Source organism: Heterodontus francisci, chromosome 14, assembly GCF_036365525.1.
Source record: "Heterodontus francisci isolate sHetFra1 chromosome 14, sHetFra1.hap1, whole genome shotgun sequence".
Classification (NCBI taxonomy): Eukaryota; Metazoa; Chordata; class Chondrichthyes; order Heterodontiformes; family Heterodontidae; genus Heterodontus; species Heterodontus francisci.
In genome coordinates this window covers 38,423,319-38,442,000 of record NC_090384.1, presented here as the reverse complement: position 1 = coordinate 38,442,000, position 18,682 = coordinate 38,423,319, and the positions used below count along the sequence as shown (strand labels likewise).

General features: G+C 46.1%; 1 protein-coding gene across 7 annotated transcripts in view; it reads right to left on the bottom strand.

Moving 5' to 3' along the window:
* Positions 1-17,787, bottom strand: part of mrpl23 (mitochondrial ribosomal protein L23) — a 73,497-nt gene extending 55,710 nt beyond the window's left edge. For all 7 annotated transcript variants that reach the window (XM_068046040.1, XM_068046036.1, XM_068046041.1 and 4 more), the window contains exons 1-4: positions 17,689-17,787; positions 14,925-15,047; positions 14,105-14,187; positions 11,599-11,672 (exon numbers count right to left, since the gene is read on the bottom strand). In XM_068046040.1, coding sequence (XP_067902141.1) covers positions 11,599-11,672; positions 14,105-14,187; positions 14,925-15,047; positions 17,689-17,705 — 297 coding nt within the window. In that variant the 5' untranslated portion in view covers positions 17,706-17,787. The remainder of the gene's footprint in view (positions 1-11,598; positions 11,673-14,104; positions 14,188-14,924; positions 15,048-17,688) is intronic.
* Positions 17,788-18,682: the final 895 nt, after the last annotated feature.

Sequence of the window (18,682 nt, the reverse complement as noted above, 5' to 3'; positions counted from 1 at the left end):
TCATATGTTTGTACACTAAGGGACGGGATGGACAGGAGAACAGGGGAGAGAGGGAAAACTACATCTCCATGAAAATCATTCACATCCTACCTGGTCTTTATTCTATTACTGCGCATCTCCAAAACCATATCTGCTCTCTCATGCATGAACAATCTGTATCAAAATCTGAAAATTGGCAGCCCCTGAAGAACTCACCACCATTTGAGACCACAAGACATCCAACAATTACAACGCATGAAACAGTTGTGTATTAGCAAAAATAGTTTCAGCCTGAATCTCCACTGTGGAAAATTGGCTCTGCTGACTGAACTCCTGTTCAGTATAGAGGGTGCTATACTTGGCAACAAAAGATAATGGAACAGGATGCATGCTTACAGACCAATGGTGCAACAAGATCAATGGCTGTCTGCTACATTTATGACAATCTACAATGGTTTCATGGTCACCATTAAACTAGCTTTTAATTTCAGATTTATTAATTGAATTCAAATTTCACCATCTGCCATGGTGGGATTCGAGCCCATGTCACCAGCACATTAGCCTGGGCTCTGGATTACTAGTCTAATGACATTACCACTATGCCACTGCCTCCCCCTTAGGAGTTTGAGCAGAGAATGATGCATTATTCCTCACAAATCCTTTTTTCTAGTCACATATTACTGCTGTCAGTAGCGCACCCAGTTGTGTTTTAGCATCATCAATGTCCATTTGTGTATATTTTTAAAGGAATATTCTTTCCAATTTATGGCAATCTGGGCATTGTATAAAATTACCTTGTTTGCACATTGCTTTGAATGTATAATGGCTCAGCTCAAAAGCACCAAGAGAAAAAAGATTCAAGCAGCAAATGTTCTAAACTTTACCAATAAAGCAGCCATTCAGGTAGAAATTAATACAAGAATGGGACACAGCAAAATAAACCACAAAGATATAGTCCACAAATGATAGTCACAAATTGTCAGCCGCTGCTCAATGGATAACACTCTCTCCTGAATCAGAGGCTCTGGGTTCAATTTCCAATCCATAAAATAGAGCACAAAATCCAAGTTGCACTGTCAGAGGTGTCATCTTTTGGGTGAGATGTTAAACAGAGGCCTGCCCTCTCACGTGGATGTAAAAGATCCCACATTTCTGAAGAGCTGGTGAGTTCTCCCCAGCGTTATGGACAATATTTATCCCACAAACATCACTAAATCAGATGATCTGGTCATTATCTCATTGCTGTTTGTGGGGCCTTGCTGTGTGCAAATTGACAGCCATGTTTCCTCCATTACAACAGTGACTCCACTGCAAAAGCACTTAATTGGTTGTAAAGCACTTTGGGACATCCTGAGGTTGTAAAAGGCACTATATTAAATGCAAGTCTTTACATGTGATTTTTTTTGAACACAATCATTTGCATGTGGCTATTTTTCCAATCTGACTTTCATACATAATGTAGAATTAGAATTTCAAGATGGCACTTAATATCAAAAAGCAATCCTAAAGTAGTTAGCAGCGTGAAAATGCACTCTCAATCAGAAGAATGGGAGACCCAGAAGAGCAGTCAGTGAGAGACTAAGGCTGAGAGTAAAATAAGACAAAAGGAAGCAAGATGCAGACACTATGGAAAACTGAGAGAAAAGAGCACACACAAGGAGGGTGAATAAAGAGAAAAATAGAAGCCAGTAAAAGGATTATGTTTTCTTTTACTAGGATTCAAGATGACTTTTGTTTTAGTTTAATGTGTTGGTACTGAGCACTCTTAGGAATATAGCATCTGCTGCTCCTTTTCCTCACTGTCAACACTTCAACCATCAGGAGCCGAAAGTGGGCTTGATCATTATAACTGGCAGTGTTTGAAGACTGATAAAGTAATCCCAGAAGAATAATAAATTATTGCATAAACACTATTACTTTCCAGTCACACATGTAGCCTAGCATGGAAAAAGATATACGAAAGTGTACTGTGGTCTGTAACGCAGTGTTCCAATCATCACATTAGCCCATGGGAACAGGTGTCACTGAAAACCCTGCCACAATCTCTTGTACACCTCTTATGCATTCTATACACTTACATTCAGAATATGGCCTTCCAGTTACATTTCAAGGACAGGAACAAAAACCAAAAAACAAGACCCTGGTTCCAATGACATTTAATGAAAACTTGCTGTTACTGTAAACAATTGCTACGGTGAAAGGACATGCTAGTAGGTTTGGTCACTTAACAACCTTACTACAATTTTAAACCAATTCACTGTTGCCATGTTTTAAAAGACTACAAAAAAACTGCTCGGAGCTTCTCTTTGTCAAAAAGACATTTCATCATAACAAGGTATTCTCTTTAAAAAATCAATACTGTTGCAGATGCTATGTAAATGAATCCACACTAGAACTGAAGTCTGTCTTTGATTTTAATCATTTAATTTCTACTTGAATGTTTACAAAAAGGCTCAATCTTGAAAACTGGCATCTTTCACAATCCAAACATTTAGCACACTAACTACATGCAGCACCTGAGCTGATGGTCCCTACTCTAGCAATAGGAGAAATGCTTTCCCCCAAATTTTATGGCTAAGCTAGCATGGTTGAGAAAGACTAAACTCCTTCTGTATTTTTAATAAGACAATTTTACATACAAATTTAAACTCAAAGCTGAACGAAATACTTGTGTTGATACAGTATAAAAGATTTCAATTTGAGCAAGATACTGCCCGCATATTTAAATCAAAAATTTAAGATGCATAGAAAAATTGCATTTAATCACCAAGTTTCAGTGCTTGAAAGGGAAATAAAGAACCACATAATAGAAACAGCTGTGATATCTGTAAGTTGGTTGACTTGATATAAGAAAGGTTATGCTTCTGATCAAAACTTGCATCTCTAGTTCGCAGTGTATGCTCTGTTTATCCTCTACATTGACACAAAGCGAGTGAAGAATTAGGTAAGAATGCATCTTTAAAGGACAGGTTTGATGGTGCACTATGTTGCCTTTGTGCTTTGGTTCCAGCTCAACTGAAGACAATGCAATTGCTAATTAAGCTACTGTGGTGTGGGTTTAGAATGATTATACAGCGATTATGCTTTTTAAACAAACTTTCAAAAGGAAAATAATTCCAGTGATTAGAACGTGATGCAGTCAGCCCAGTGGGGCAATGGCTTACAGAAAGCACTGAAAAATAGTTTGTGGAGGTGACACGTTGTGTGTCCCATTCACATGGAACTGGTTTGTTTTGTTTCCTCGGTCTACAAACGAACAGAATGTAAAACTGACATTTGCACTATATTTATCACACATTTGAATAAGAACCTTTCTTTCAGACTCTTCAGTGGAGCCCACTGAAAGTTCCAAGCATCTAACTGGATTAGAGTCTATTATTCACACAGGAACAGATAATCAGTTTCCAGATGAATTATAAAAACAAGTATAAACTGGAAAGGTCAGCATTGTTTTTTTTCCCTCTAAACTTATTAAAGAATGTCAAACTAATAAGGTGCTACATCTTCATATCTGAGTAAGAGTGGGCGTAAAGCAGCACAGAATCCAGTTACTAAAAGAGCGTCTTGGGAAAGGGAGAAGATGGATAAGACACATTCCCTTGGCTCTGTTATTTTCCATTGATACAGATAAGCAGGTCCTATCCTTTAACACCTCACCCATAGAAACACAGCAGTATCCTAATGCTGACACCCAGTGTTAAGATTGACCTCAAAGCCTCTTCAGTCAGACTTTAACTCCCTAATAAGGAGTCAAAATAGCAGCCATTTGCCCATCTCACTAAGACAACCACACACAATCAGGGTGAAGAAGAAACTCCCAGGATTATCCCCAAAAGGCACAGTCATCAAAATGGATTTCCAGCCCAGTAACCACAGGGTTCATCACCATTTACACAGAGCAATGGTCAACAGGTTCAAGTGATGCAACTCCCAATGGAGCAGCGACATATTTTGAAGGTGAAGCTTACATGAATCTTATTCAGCCGTACCAACACTAATAGTAGATACCTGTAAAATTATTTATTTCACCAGTAGTGGGTATTGACTGTGCAAAGTGATTTAAGGTAGGATTACACACTACAGTATAAATATGGAAAGATGGTGTGCTGCTATCTATCTAGCATTGTGAGAGGAACAGTCTGCTTTATGAAAAGCAGGAAATGGGATCTGTTGAGACAACACTGCCACCTAGAGGATAACAGCTTTTTGATCAGTCACATCGGTAATTCAATTTGCAGTCAACAAAACATTCAATGATAAAATTGCATCTCCAACATGCACTGAGAGCTCACTGATATTTTCAGACATGCCTTTTTTGATATATGAATAAACACTGATAAGGTGACTAGGTGTGTAGATGAGGGTAAAGCAGTTGATGTAGTCTACACGGACCGCATTAAGGTTTTTGATAAGGTCCCGCATGGGAGTTTGGTCAAGAAGGTAAGAGCCCATGTGATCCAGGGCAATTTGCAAATTGGATCCAAAATTGGCTTAGTGGCAGGAGGCAGTGGGTGATGGTCGAAGGTTGTTGGGATTGGTGCTGGGGCCCTTGCTGTTTGTAGTGTACATTAATGATTTGGACGTGAATATAAGAGGTGTGATCAGTAAGTTCGTAGATGGCACAAAAATTAGCGGTGCCGTAAATAGTGGGGAGGAAAGCAATAGATTACAGGACGATATACATGGCTGGTAAGATGGGCAGAGCAGTGGCAAATGGAATTTAATCCTGAGAAGTGTGAGGTGATGCATTTTGGGAGGACTACCAAGACAAGGGAATATACAATTGATGGAAGTACAGAGGGTCAAAGGGACCTGGGTCTACTTGTCCATAGATCACTGAAGGCAGCATCACAGGTAGATAAGGTGGTTAGGAAGACATATGGAATATTTGCCTTTATTAGCCGGGTGTAGAATATAAGAGCAGGGAAGTAATGATGGTGCTGTATAAAACGCTAGTTAGGCCACAGCTGGAGTACTCTATACAGCACACTATAGGAAGGATGTGATTGCACTGGAGAGGGTGCAGAGGAGATTCACCAGGATGTTGCCTGAGTTGGAGCATTTCAGCTATGAAGAGAGACTGGATAGGCTAGGATTGTTTCCCTTGGAGCAGAGAAGGCTGAGGGGGGACCTGATTGAGGTATACAAAATTATTAGCGGCATAGATAGGATAGAGGGCAAGAAGCTTTTTCCCTTAGCAGATGTATCACTAACCAGGGAGCATAGATTTAAGGTAAGGGGCAGGAAGTTTAGAGGGGATTTGAGGAAAAATGTTTTCACCCAGAGGGTGGTTGGAATCTGGAACACTGCCTGAAGGGGTGGTAGAGGCAGGAACACTCACAAAATTTAAGAAGTATTTAGATGAGCACTTGAAATGCCATAGCATACAAGGCTTCGGGCCAAGTGCTGGAAAATGGGATTAGAATAGATAGGTGCTTGATGGCTGGCATGGACATGATGGGCCAAAGGGCCTGTTTCTGTGCTGTATAACTCTATGATTTGAAAATGAACTATAATCTATAAGAAACTTTCCATAATATGAACATAAGCAGACATCCAAGCTCACGTGAAAAAACATCAACATTACATAATGTGGTATAATAATCCATGAACCATTACTATAACCCCAGGTTGCCTTTATTAACCCAGAAAAGAAACAACAAAAAACACTGTATGTGGCCTTTGAGAATCTGAATCTAGAGAGCCTTGTATTTCCTAATGTGGCTAAGGTAGAACTATACCACATGATCTGGAAAGAGATGAGGAGGACCCTTGGAGAACCAGATTAGAATATGGAGATATGACACTGTAAAGACTACCGCCTGAATAGCTGTCCAGGACCCAATTCGTCTCTAGGGTCAGGGAACATTAAGAGGCTATGAGGGATGCAGGGCCCATCCTGAAATACGGCACAGAACCTACTTCTTCACAAGATCCATCACATGCTGGTATTTCCCCTTCAGAATCCAATTCCATTCTGATGAAAACTGGCCCACTCACCGTGAGAAGAATTAAGCAAGCAATTAGTTGTGGTACAAATCTTGTGCTCTTATATACAACTCACAGGGAACAGACCATCTCAATGAATGGAGTTGTAACAGTTTAGCTTTTCCACTGAAAATGATGCTCCTAGCCCCAGTGCTGCTATCGTGGAACAGAGCATTAAATGACTTACTTCCATAGCTCCAGACAGAACTCACGTAAGCGTGAACGAGAGAACACAGTTTCTTAATTCTCGAAATTTAAGGGGAATTTCAACGTGCAGCAAAGTACACAGCATTGAGTATTTAAGAGTATGTAAAATAATATCTTAAAAAACTGCCAAGAGTGGTTACACATGTAGAAAAATAGGTTCCTGCCTTGGAAATAACCTCCAAATGCCCCAAGAGAAACCAGAACAAAGCAAGGTGTAACATGAGTGCCTTAAAATGGATGCTCCAAATCACCCACCAGTAAAAATTGTTTATCAGTGCACCATTCCTCAACCTTGGGGTTCAGTGGTGGAATTCATGCCTCCAAGTCAGAAGGTTGTAGGTTCAAGTCCTGAGACTAGGGCACATGACTCTCCAGCACAGATCTGAGGGAGTACTGTCTTTTAGATGCGACATTAAACTGAGGTCCTGTTTGCCTGATCAGGAGGATGTAAATAAATCACATGATCACTGTTTGAAGAGCAGGGCAGTTCTGCCGGTGTTCTGGCCAAACTTTCCCCATCAACCAACACAAAGGATGGCAATGCCTTAGAGGGGGTACAAAGGAAACTTAATAGAATGTCATCAATTATGTACAGAGACTACAGAAATTGGGATTGTTCTCCCTAAAGCAGAGAAAGTTGAGGAGTGCCAGAATGGAGGTGTGAAAAAACAAGACGACTTTGATAGTTTTTCCTTATTTACTCTGTTTCCATTGGCAGAAGGGTCAGTACCCAGATAACCTAGATTTAAGATGACTGGCAAAAGAACCAGGAAATTATTTTTTATGCGGTGAGTTATGATGACCTGGAATGTTCTGTTTGAAAAGATGGTGGAAACAAATTCAATAATAACTTTAAGGGGAACTGAGTAAATACTTGAAAGGGAAAAAGCTGTGGGTTATAGGGAAAGAGCCGGATCCTTCAAAGAGCCAGTACAGGCACAATGGGCTGAATGGCCTCCTTTTGCGCAGCATCATTCCATTGCTATTTGTGAGTCTTTCCTGTGCGCATTACAACAGTGACCACATATCAAAAGTAACCTATTGACTATAACACACTTTTGCAACATCCTGAGGATATACAATGTTTTCTTTTACTGAACAGACAAACAGCAAGGTTCTCATATGATTCATAACACTGCCGCTGTAAGGAACACATATTTTCGGCCTTGGTGTAGGAGTAAAATTCATTCATTTCAGCATGGGTCAGAACAGACTTCAAGGATATTTTGTTCAAACTATTGTACAGCCTAACAAATTATATTATTCAGCTGCCACACAAAAATTTTTTGAAATGCCGCGAGTGTTTTGACTATAATGTTTTTCATAAAGCAGTGTCATTTTTGGACCTATTAAAATGAATTAGAATATGCCTTCCAAACCAGAACTACATGACTTATGAGGAACAAGGTGACATCACAAAAAGGTCACGGTTTGTGGCTATATTCACATTCTCCACTGGGATACAAGCTGCAGATGACTGCAATGCAACATATATATGCCAAAATGATACTTAATAGTAAAATGCAATCTAACTACCGGGGAGCAGTGACTGGTAACATTCTGATTAGAGGTTCTGAGAGGTAACTGATACTGTTACATGTTTCAGGAGGTCATTACACACATCACCAATCCGAATGCTCAGTAGACATCAGCATAGTGCGGGTCACACATTGGAACCTTGGATTTGCTGGCACGCCTTATCCAAACATGCATTAATAGAGGCACATTAGTTACCTCTCCTGAAGTACAGTTAGGCAGAGTAAGAGGGAGGTTCAGGGTGCTGCATTTTAAAAGGTCACTGTCCTGTACCAGGTGCTTGGATATTGATTTATAGTCTCCACCCATATTAACCTGCATCCTCTGCCTGGGAGTTGGTCTGGGTGTTCAAGGGATGGGGTTTGCGTGTTGTCTTAAGATATGGAATTGAACAGGGTAAGCAACATAGTGTGAAAAACTTTAAGTGCCAGCTTAGTTCAATAGGAACACTCTTGCTCGAGTCAGCTCATGGGTTCAAGCCTCACTCCTGGGGCTAGTATCGAGTGAATATGTTGCATTGTTAGTCATGTCATCACTCAGACGAGACAGTAAAACAAGACCCTATTTTGCTCATTCAGGTGAACATAAAACATGGAAATTCCCATGGCCTGGCCAATATTTATTCCTCAACCAAAACAGCTCAACAGGTCATTTAGCTCACTTTTGTCTGTGGGATCTTACTAAGCACAAACTGACCGCCTATTTTCTTACAAAACAGTGACCACTCTTCAAAATAATTCATTGGCTGTGAAGCAGCACTGGGATATTCTGAGGGATGAAAGGCATTACATAAAAGTACGTTTTCTCATATGCATACTCCCAGGTGGACTATGGCCTTTGCCTAGATAACAAATACTCAAACTTCAAAGAAACTTACTGCATGCACAGAGCTTTGCAACACCAGGCTAGATGTTATAAGGAGCTTTCAAAATGCAGGTTCTTTTATTTTCCCCCAACTGTGTAAATGTTTGACCATGTAGTTCCATAGGCTTTCCCCATCACCTAATGTACCATTCCACAACCAAGGGTGCATGCAAATGGCTCACTGCAGTTAATTTATGCTTTGATCTTGCTTCCCTCAGAGAATAATCTAGGTGAACAAATCAGGAAGTCGGTGGTCAGGAGTTATGAGAAACTTTGTGCCCTAACACAGTCAGTGAGAACTTATGCCTCACCAGGCTTACTTAATTCTTAAAAAAATCTTTTAACTCTCTTTCCCATTTTATTGCCAATTAGCAGTCTCTGAAACTGTCCCAGTCCATCATTTGGCAGCTTGTAAACAAGTGAGTGAGCCCAACACTTACTGACCTGACACTCTGCTCCAACTAGCTCGAGGATTTAAAAAAAATAATTGCTGAAGCAAAAATTAACGTTTCCTGTTTACGAAGAACAAGCTGCTCCAGGGAAGCCTTAACCCTCCTCTCCCCGCAGCCACTCATCTGAATCATCTGTCAGACATTTTCACCACTGCCCTGTATCTGGCAAAACAGCTTTCAGCACTGCTCACCACATTCTTTGCACATTTGCTCTCTTACTCAACTGCTGTGCGCTTGAAATACAGAATTTGCAAACCAGCATTCCACCATCACTTCAACTCTCTTCAGTTATGGTTGTACAGAGAGGACAATGATCTTCAAAGAAATGGGAGAAATATAACCTGTACCTTTTAAATCTGCAATTTAAAAAAGTCACCCTTGGATTTGATGACTCAGTAGGTAAAAGCATCTTTAGATATTACATTTAGCTAGATGGGTTGGTGAAGGGATGGGGTTGTTGCATGGTTTCTTGCAGCAAGTCAGTCATCATACAATAATACAGCATAAAAGGAGGCCATTTGGTTCATCATGCCCGTGGTGGCTCTTTGAATGAGCTATCCAATTAGTCCCACACCCCTGCTCTTTCCTTATAGCCCTGCAATTTTTTCCTTCTCAAGTATATATCCAATTCCCTTTGAAAACTACTACAGAATCAGGTAGTGCAGCACAGATTGTTTTATATATTCTTTCATGGGATCGATGGCAAGGCCAGCATTTGTTGCCCATCCCTAATTGCCCTTGACAACTGAGCAGCTTGCTAGGCCATTTCAGAGTGCAGTTAAGAATCAACTACATTGCTGTAGGTCTAGAGTCACATGTAGGCCAAACCAGGAAGGACAACAGATTTCCTTCCCTAAAGGACATTAGTGAACCAGATGAGTCTTTTATTCGGCAACCAATGATAGTTTCATGGTGCCATAACTGAGACTAGCTTTCAATTCCAGATTTTTTTCAAATTAACTAATTGAATTTAAATTCCACCAGTTGCCGTGGTGGGATTTGAACCTGTGATCCCAGGGCATTAGTCTGGGCCTCTGGATTGCTAGTCCAGCAAGATTACCACAACGCCAACATCTCCCAACAATGTGCTCTGTAAAACCATTTCTCATCTCCCCCCGACTTCACTTGACAATTATCGTAAATCTGTGTCTTCTACTTACCTACCTTCCTGCCAACCGAAGCATTTTCTCCCCAACTACTCTAACAAAACCCCTCATCTACAATTGGCCTCAATATCCTGAAGTTAGATATAGGAGAACAAAATATTAACCAGGGCTGCTGCACCCAATCACTAGCCAACACAGGGAGTGATGCACAAATTATCCACAATCTTCTAAAAATATCTTGGAATGAATTAAAATGGGTTAATGTTCTACAGCATTGCACTTCTTTGGAATACACTCCGAAGGTCAGCTTTCTGGAACATGTTCTGACAGAGCTGCCCACTACTATGGAATATGAGGAGGTGCTTAACTTGCTCAAGTTCAGAAGTCTAGACTTCTGAATGAAACTGAGTGCCATGGGTCACTCAAATGGGATTACTGTCAGAAGGTTCATTATCAAGGCTAGATTAGGGCTGCTAGGTTTATTTTTTGACATCAGCTGTAAATGGCAGTAACCATTCTGTTTACAATGGATGCAATTTAAGCACTTTCACACAGAAGAATGTCTCCCACTGAACCCATATTTCCAACAGGTTTTGGCAAGGTCCAAATCCACCAACATCAGCAAGTGTAGCTTTGTGCTAGATTTTATCGAACATTTTAAAACAAAAGTATCCGAAAATGTGCCCATTCCATGCACCTCCCAATGTTTCCATTGCAAACAACACCTCCACAATACAGGGTGCAGCCTTAGATAATACAACTACAAATTTAGTTGCTATGATAAGTGAAATTTTCAGTTAAAGTGAAACATATCACAGTTGGTATTGGAATGCCTTTATTAAACCATCTATGTGCATTTTATAAAGGGATGAAGAGTAAAGAATTCCCAGAAATAACAGCAAAGTTACTTGCTTCTAAAGGAGGAATACACAAAATATTTATTTAATCAATTTTGGGCGGCACAGTGGTTAGCACTGCAGCCTCACAGCTCCAGGGACCCGGGTTCGATTGTGGGTACTGCCTGTGTGGAGTTTGCAAGTTCTCCCTGTGTCTGCGTGGGTTTTCTCCGGGTGCTCCGGTTTCCTCCCAGAAGCCAAAAGACTTGCAGGTTGATAGGTAAATTGGCCATTATAAATTGTCACTAGTATAGGTAGGTGGTAGGGAAATATAGGGACAGGTGGGGATGTTTGGTAGGAATATGGGATTAGTGTAGGATTAGTATAAATGGGTGGTTGATGGTCGGCACAGACTCGGTGGGCCGGTGGGCCGAAGGGCCTGTTTCAGTGCTGTATCTCTAATCTAATCTAATTAACAAAGCTCCCTTCATTTAGAGTGACAATTTAATCTGCACGTAGGCAATTAAACAAGGGGCCTGCAACTTAGGTTAAAAGCTGAAGAGGAGCCAAGCACGGACAGTACTTGAGATCTGCAGCAAATAAGATGAAAAGATGTTGGCCTGCACTTACCAGCTGAACATAGGTGACTTTATAATCAGGCCGCTTCACCCTCTGATTCTTATGATTTCGTTTCTTGTTAGTACCTAAAAAGCAGTTTTGAGGAACCATGAGCCTTATATAATCAGAAGTTGTGTCCCAGTACAGTATCTTTAAAGAGAAGTTACCAGTATTATACCGTATGCTTTCTAACACATTGATCAAATCAACTACATCTTTGTCCCTGCTAAATAAGCTGCTATCAGGTTTCTGATCACACTAATTCAACACTATCACTCAGCCATCTGTTCTTCCAGGCAGGCTTTCCAGCTTTCAACTTAACCTGCCCTCGTGATGCCCATCACAATCTTGCCTCCCTTTTATTCCTCAGGCTCTCACAAACAGGCTTATTGGAGGCTCTGACTTCCTTTTCTGATATTATCCAACCTCTATAATATTCCTTTACACCCTTTCCGCCATCCTCCAGTCCTCTGAGGTCCAATCAGGGTGCTTTCTCTTCAGTCTCACTTTTCATTCCAGTGTTGAAACCTCCATTACTCTTGTTTCTCTTCCTCATTCCCCAGCCATAGGTCACTAAAATCAAACTGAACTGTGCTGTGAGGTTCTCAAATAGTGCCGCTCTACACTTAACACTAAGTCAATTCCCTAAAATATTCAGAAATTACCATCTCTCCAACCTCAACATTTAAACAATTGCCCATAACCCCTTTCTAGAACAAAAATCTGTCTAACTCAGCCTTGAATATATTCAATGACCCAGCCTCCACTGCTCTCTGGAGTAGAGAATTCTAAAGATTAGTGACCCTCTAGGAGAAGAAATTCCTCCTTATCGCCATCTTAAAAGGGTAATCCCTTATTCTGAAACTGTGCCCCTTTGTTCAAGATTCCCCCACGAGGTGGGGGGGGCATCCTATCAGCATCTACCCTGCAAGCCCCCTCAGAATCTTTTATGTTTCAATAAGATCACCTCTCATTCTTCTAAACACCAATCAGAATAGGTCCAACCTGCTCAACCTTTCCTCATAAGACAACCCCTTCATCCCTGGAATCAACATAGTGAACCTTTTCTGAACTCCTTCCAATGTATGTATATCTCTCAAGTCAGGAGACAAAAACTGTGCACAGTACTTTAGGTGCAGTCTCACCAATGCCCTGTACAGTTGTAGCAAGACTTCCCAAATTTTACACTCCATTCCCCTTGCAATAAATGCCAACATTCCATCTGCTTCCTAATTACTTAATGTACGTACATGCTAACTTTTTGTGATTCACGTACAAGGACACCCAGATCCCTCCGTACCGCAGCATTCTACAGTCTCTCTCCATTTAAATAATATTCTGTTTTTCTATTCTTCCTACAAAGGTGGACCATCTCACATTTTCCCACATTATACTCCATCTGCCAAATTTTTGCCCACTCACTTAACCTATCGATATCTCTTAGCAGACACTGTTTCCTCCTCATAACTTGCATTCCCACCTATCTTTGTATCATTTGCAAATTTGGCTACAATACACTCGGTCCCTTCATCCAAGTCATTAATATGGATCGTAAATTGTTGAGGTCCCAGCACTGATCCCTGTGGCACTCTGCTATTTAGTTTGCCAACCTGAAATGGCCCCATTTATCCCAACTGTCTGTCTCCTGTTAGTCAGCCAATCCTCTATCCATGCTAATATATTACTCCCAACACCATGAGCTCTTATCTTGCGTAGTAACCTTTTATGTGGCACCTTATCGAATGCCTTTTAGAAATCCAAATACACTACATCTATTGGTTCCTCTTTATCCACCCTGCTGGTTACATCCTCAAAGAACTCTAATAAATTTGTCAAACATGCTTTCCCTTTCATAAAACCATGCTGGCTCTGCCCGCTTGTATTATGATTTTCTTAATATCCTGCTACTCCTTCCTTAATAATGGATTCTAGCATTTTCCCAATGACAAATGTTAGGCTACAGGCCTATAGTTTCCTGTTGTCACCACCAATCCCCCAACTGTCTTGAATAAAGGTGCTATAGTATTGACGTAGGAGGAAAAAAAACTCCTTCTACAGCTCTTATTGCTAATTCACTGACCAGTGAGGAACCAAACTATACAGAGCAGCAAAGTCCAGATTCAATCCTTGCCGAATTAGCTGTCCTTAGCAGCAGATAAGCCAAGATTGACTCCGATAACCCGACTTAGGACAGTGATAAAAAGCAGGATGGGTTCTCACTCCTGAGTCCTATCCAGTGATTACCATTGAAAAAGCATTTGAGGACCCCTGATGAAGAATGGATTGGGCCTAGTTGTAATGTACCATCCCTACTGACCCTTTCATCGCAAATACATTCTGTCTGCACCAGCTGTCTCGGTTCATTCACGCAGAATAGTCACCTGCAAAAACAACGATACAAGACACCTGACAAAATTGTTCCATCAAGAAATGGCATGACTTACGGCCAATATTAAAGCAAGGTTCATTGCAACAGCATCCTGGCTCTGTTTTTTTATGAGCACTGGCAGTTACTTACAGTATTGTATCCTGGTCCTTACTGCAGCCACTGGGACATTATAGATGCTCTGTAGATAATTCTGCACATCGAATTTTGTCATCCTGTAAAACACAGATTAGAAATATAAATCTAAATAATATTAAAATATTAACGTGTGAAAAAAGAAATGGGAAAATGCTATCACACATCTAGGAGTTAGAGTCTGATTCAAAACAGATGTAAAGAGTTTAGAAGCTTTGACTAGCAGTGGCCAACGAGGCATTCTGTTTGGCAAGCTAGTGGTTGATTGACAGCAAACTGCTGCTGCAATACATTGGTGTGACGTAGAATGATGACAAAAAGCTTACACCCAAGATCATCCAGTATCAGATTCCATGAACTAAAGATTAAACTTTCCCATTTTCAAACGTGGAAATATCTACAGTATCTGCACAGCTCACTCAGGGCCTCTAGTGGCAGAAACTCAGCACTGCAGAGAAGTACTGGGAAAATATTAAACAACACACACACATTTTAACTATCAGGACAGATGCCTTTTGTACAGGTCTCTCAAGATTTCCCAAAAAATTCAGGTGTAATCGATCCAGCAACAGCAGTCACAATAACTCAAAACAGCCACACGGGCCAGTGTCACATTCCTTTGCATCCAGGGCAGAACAAAGCAGGTGGAGTTGAGGACAAGTTCACCATCTAAGTACAGAAGTTCAGAGGCCCAAGGAACCAGAGAGAATATAGAGGCCCTCAAACTAGGACAAAGCACATCAGGTGCACTTGACTTCACTTAAAGACTTAATGGCCCTCAGTTTTGCCAAGTTCATTACCATCCCCTCCGACTTACTCCATGGGAATCCTGAATTGGACTGTATTCTCCGGCTGCTCCCTTCCAGGCCTCACAAGGGTCATAAAAAAGTTGGTTCGAAATATCCTAAGCTGAGGGTTCCCAAGTTGGTATAATGGATAGCTGTAGGACAATAAAAGATGAAATTTAAATATATAACATAATATAAATAATACTGAACAAGATTGCTAGTGGGGGTGCGGGGGCTCGAGGAGAGAGCGGGGGGGTGCGGGGGCGCGAGGAGAGAGCGGGGGCGCGAGGAGAGAGCGGGGGCGCGAGGAGAGAGCGGGGGCGCGAGGAGAGAGCGGGGGCGCGAGGAGAGAGCGGGGGCGCGAGGAGAGAGCGGGGGGGTGCGGGGGCGGGCGAGGAGAGGGCGGGGGGGGCGAGGAGAGGGTGGGGGGGGGCGAGGAGAGGGCGGGGGGGGCGAGGAGAGGGCGGGGGGGGCGAGGAGAGGGTGGGGGGGGCGAGGAGAGGGTGGGGGGGGCGAGGAGAGGGTGGGGGGGGCGAGGAGAGGGTGGGGGGGGCGAGGAGAGGGTGGGGGGGGCGAGGAGAGGGTGGGGGGGGGCGAGGAGAGGGTGGGGGGGGCGAGGAGAGGGTGGGGGGGGCGAGGAGAGGGTGGGGGGGGCGAGGAGAGGGTGGGGGGGGCGAGGAGAGGGTGGGGGGGGCGAGGAGAGGGTGGGGGGGGCGAGGAGAGGGTGGGGGGGGCGAGGAGAGGGTGGGGGGGGCGAGGAGAGGGTGGGGGGGGCGAGGAGAGGGTGGGGGGGGCGAGGAGAGGGTGGGGGGGGCGAGGAGAGGGTGGGGGGGGCGAGGAGAGGGTGGGGGGGGCGAGGAGAGGGTGGGGGGGGCGAGGAGAGGGTGGGGGGGGCGAGGAGAGGGTGGGGGGGGCGAGGAGAGGGTGGGGGGGGCGAGGAGAGGGTGGGGGGGGCGAGGAGAGGGTGGGGGGGGCGAGGAGAGGGTGGGGGGGGCGAGGAGACGGTGGGGGGGGGGTGAGGAGACGGTGGGGGGGGGGTGAGGAGACGGTGGGGGGGGGGTGAGGAGACGGTGGGGGGGGGGTGAGGAGACGGTGGGGGGGGGGAGGAGACGGTGGGGGGGGGGGTGAGGAGACGGTGGGGGGGGGGGTGAGGAGACGGTGGGGGGGGGGTGAGGAGACGGTGGGGGGGGGGGGTGAGGAGACGGTGGGGGGGGGGGTGAGGAGACGGTGGGGGGGGTGAGGAGACGGTGGGGGGGGTGAGGAGAGGGTGGGGGGGGTGAGGAGACGGTGGGGGGGGGTGAGGAGACGGTGGGGGGGGGGTGAGGAGACGGTGGGGGGGGGGTGAGGAGACGGTGGGGGGGGGTGAGGAGACGGTGGGGGGGGGTGAGGAGACGGTGGGGGGGGTGAGGAGACGGTGGGGGGGGGTGAGGAGACGGTGGGGGGGGGGGTGAGGAGACGGTGGGGGGGGGGTGAGGAGACGGTGGGGGGGGGGTGAGGAGACGGTGGGGGGGGGGTGAGGAGACGGTGGGGGGGGGGTGAGGAGACGGTGGGGGGGGGGTGAGGAGACGGTGGGGGGGGGGTGAGGAGACGGTGGGGGGGGGGTGAGGAGACGGTGGGGGGGGGGTGAGGAGACGGTGGGGGGGGGGTGAGGAGACGGTGGGGGGGGGGTGAGGAGACGGTGGGGGGGGGGTGAGGAGACGGTGGGGGGGGGTGAGGAGACGGTGGGGGGGGGGTGAGGAGACGGTGGGGGGGGGGTGAGGAGACGGTGGGGGGGGGTGAGGAGACGGTGGGGGGGGGGGTGAGGAGACGGTGGGGGGGGGGGTGAGGAGACGGTGGGGGGGGGTGAGGAGACGGTGGGGGGGGTGAGGAGACGGTGGGGGGGGGGTGAGGAGACGGTGGGGGGGGGGGTGAGGAGACGGTGGGGGGGGGGTGAGGAGACGGTGGGGGGGGGGTGAGGAGACGGTGGGGGGGGGTGAGGAGACGGTGGGGGGGGGGTGAGGAGACGGTGGGGGGGGGGTGAGGAGACGGTGGGGGGGGGGGTGAGGAGACGGTGGGGGGGGGGGTGAGGAGACGGTGGGGGGGGGGTGAGGAGACGGTGGGGGGGGGGTGAGGAGACGGTGGGGGGGGGTGAGGAGACGGTGGGGGGGGGGGGTGAGGAGACGGTGGGGGGGGGGGGTGAGGAGACGGTGGGGGGGGGGTGAGGAGACGGTGGGGGGGGGGGTGAGGAGATGGTGGGGGGGGGGTGAGGAGACGGTGGGGGGGGGGTGAGGAGACGGTGGGGGGGGGGGTGAGGAGACGGTGGGGGGGGGGGTGAGGAGACGGTGGGGGGGGGGTGAGGAGACGGTGGGGGGGGGGTGAGGAGACGGTGGGGGGGGGGTGAGGAGACGGTGGGGGGGGGGTGAGGAGACGGTGGGGGGGGGGGTGAGGAGACGGTTGGGGGGGGTGGGCCGGGCTTTGGAGGCCGGGGGGGGGCGCGTGGAATGGAGGGGATGGAGGCCGCGGGGGTGGGGGGGGGATGGAGGCCTGCGGGCGGGGGATGTAATGGCTGCTTTATGTGCTGGTGGACTGTTCCGAGCGGGCGCCTGCACTTAGCTGACTGCCGGAGTATGAGGAGCGGTGACTAATGCCGGGCCTGTCTCGGGGGTACATGGTCGCCGCTCACTTCCCGCAGCTCGTACACCGATTTCACCCAGCCGAGGCTGCCTAACGGCCCCCTAGACAGACTACAGCCCCGCGCTCACCGCCGGCCGACCCTAACCCCTCCCCGACAGCTCGGGGCCTGCGCTCACTCACACAACTCTCCGCGCCATCCCTCCCTTTCCACACTGCGACTCCGGCTGTTCCTTCTGGAAGCGGCTCGTGCACTCCCAGGCTGCCGTCCCACAGCAGTCCCTACCGGCACTAGTCGGCATTACACCTCCGACTTTCAACCTTCTTCACACTCTTGGGTAAAATTGTTGACTTATTTTGTTGCATGGTTTAAATTCCCTGAATGTGTTGTCTTCTCCTAAATTTATGCCCTCTAATCCGGGTTCTTCCCCTCCCACAGGACCAAAACGGTTCTTATCAAAGTCAGAAATGACTGTGACTGTGAAAAAGATAAACTATCCATCCTCATCCTTCTCAATCTATCTGCAGCCTTTCACACGATTGATCACATTATCCTCCTCCAACGCCTCTTTTCCATCATCCAGCTGCGTGGGAAGGCACTCACCTGGTTCCATCCTTATCTAATGGTAGCTGGAGAAATGCCATCAAAGGCGTCTCTTCCCCTTCCTGCACTATTAGGTTCGGTGTCCCCCAAATATCTTTCCTTGACTGGCTTCTATTTTTACATGCTGCACCTCAGCAACATCTTTCAAAAACATAGCATTAATTTTCACATGTATGCTGACAGCACCTCACCACCAGCTCTCTCAACTGTCTCTAAATTGTTAGACTGCTTATCCAACAATCATACTGGACGAGCAGAAGTTTACTGCAATTAAATATTGGGAAGACAAAGCCATTGCCTTCGGTCCCCGCCACAAACTCGATTCCCTAGTCACCGACGCCATCCCTCTCCTTGGCTGAAGCTGAACCAGACTGCTTGCAACATTTGACCCCAAGATGAGCAACCAACCACATATTCGTGCCTTCACTAAGACCACCTATTTCCACCTCCATAACAATGCCCAACTCCAACCCTGCCTCAGCTCAACTGCTGCTGAAACCTTCTTCTGTGTCTTTGTTATTTCTAGATTATTCCAATGCACTGTTGGCCAGCCTCCCACTTTCTACCCTCCAT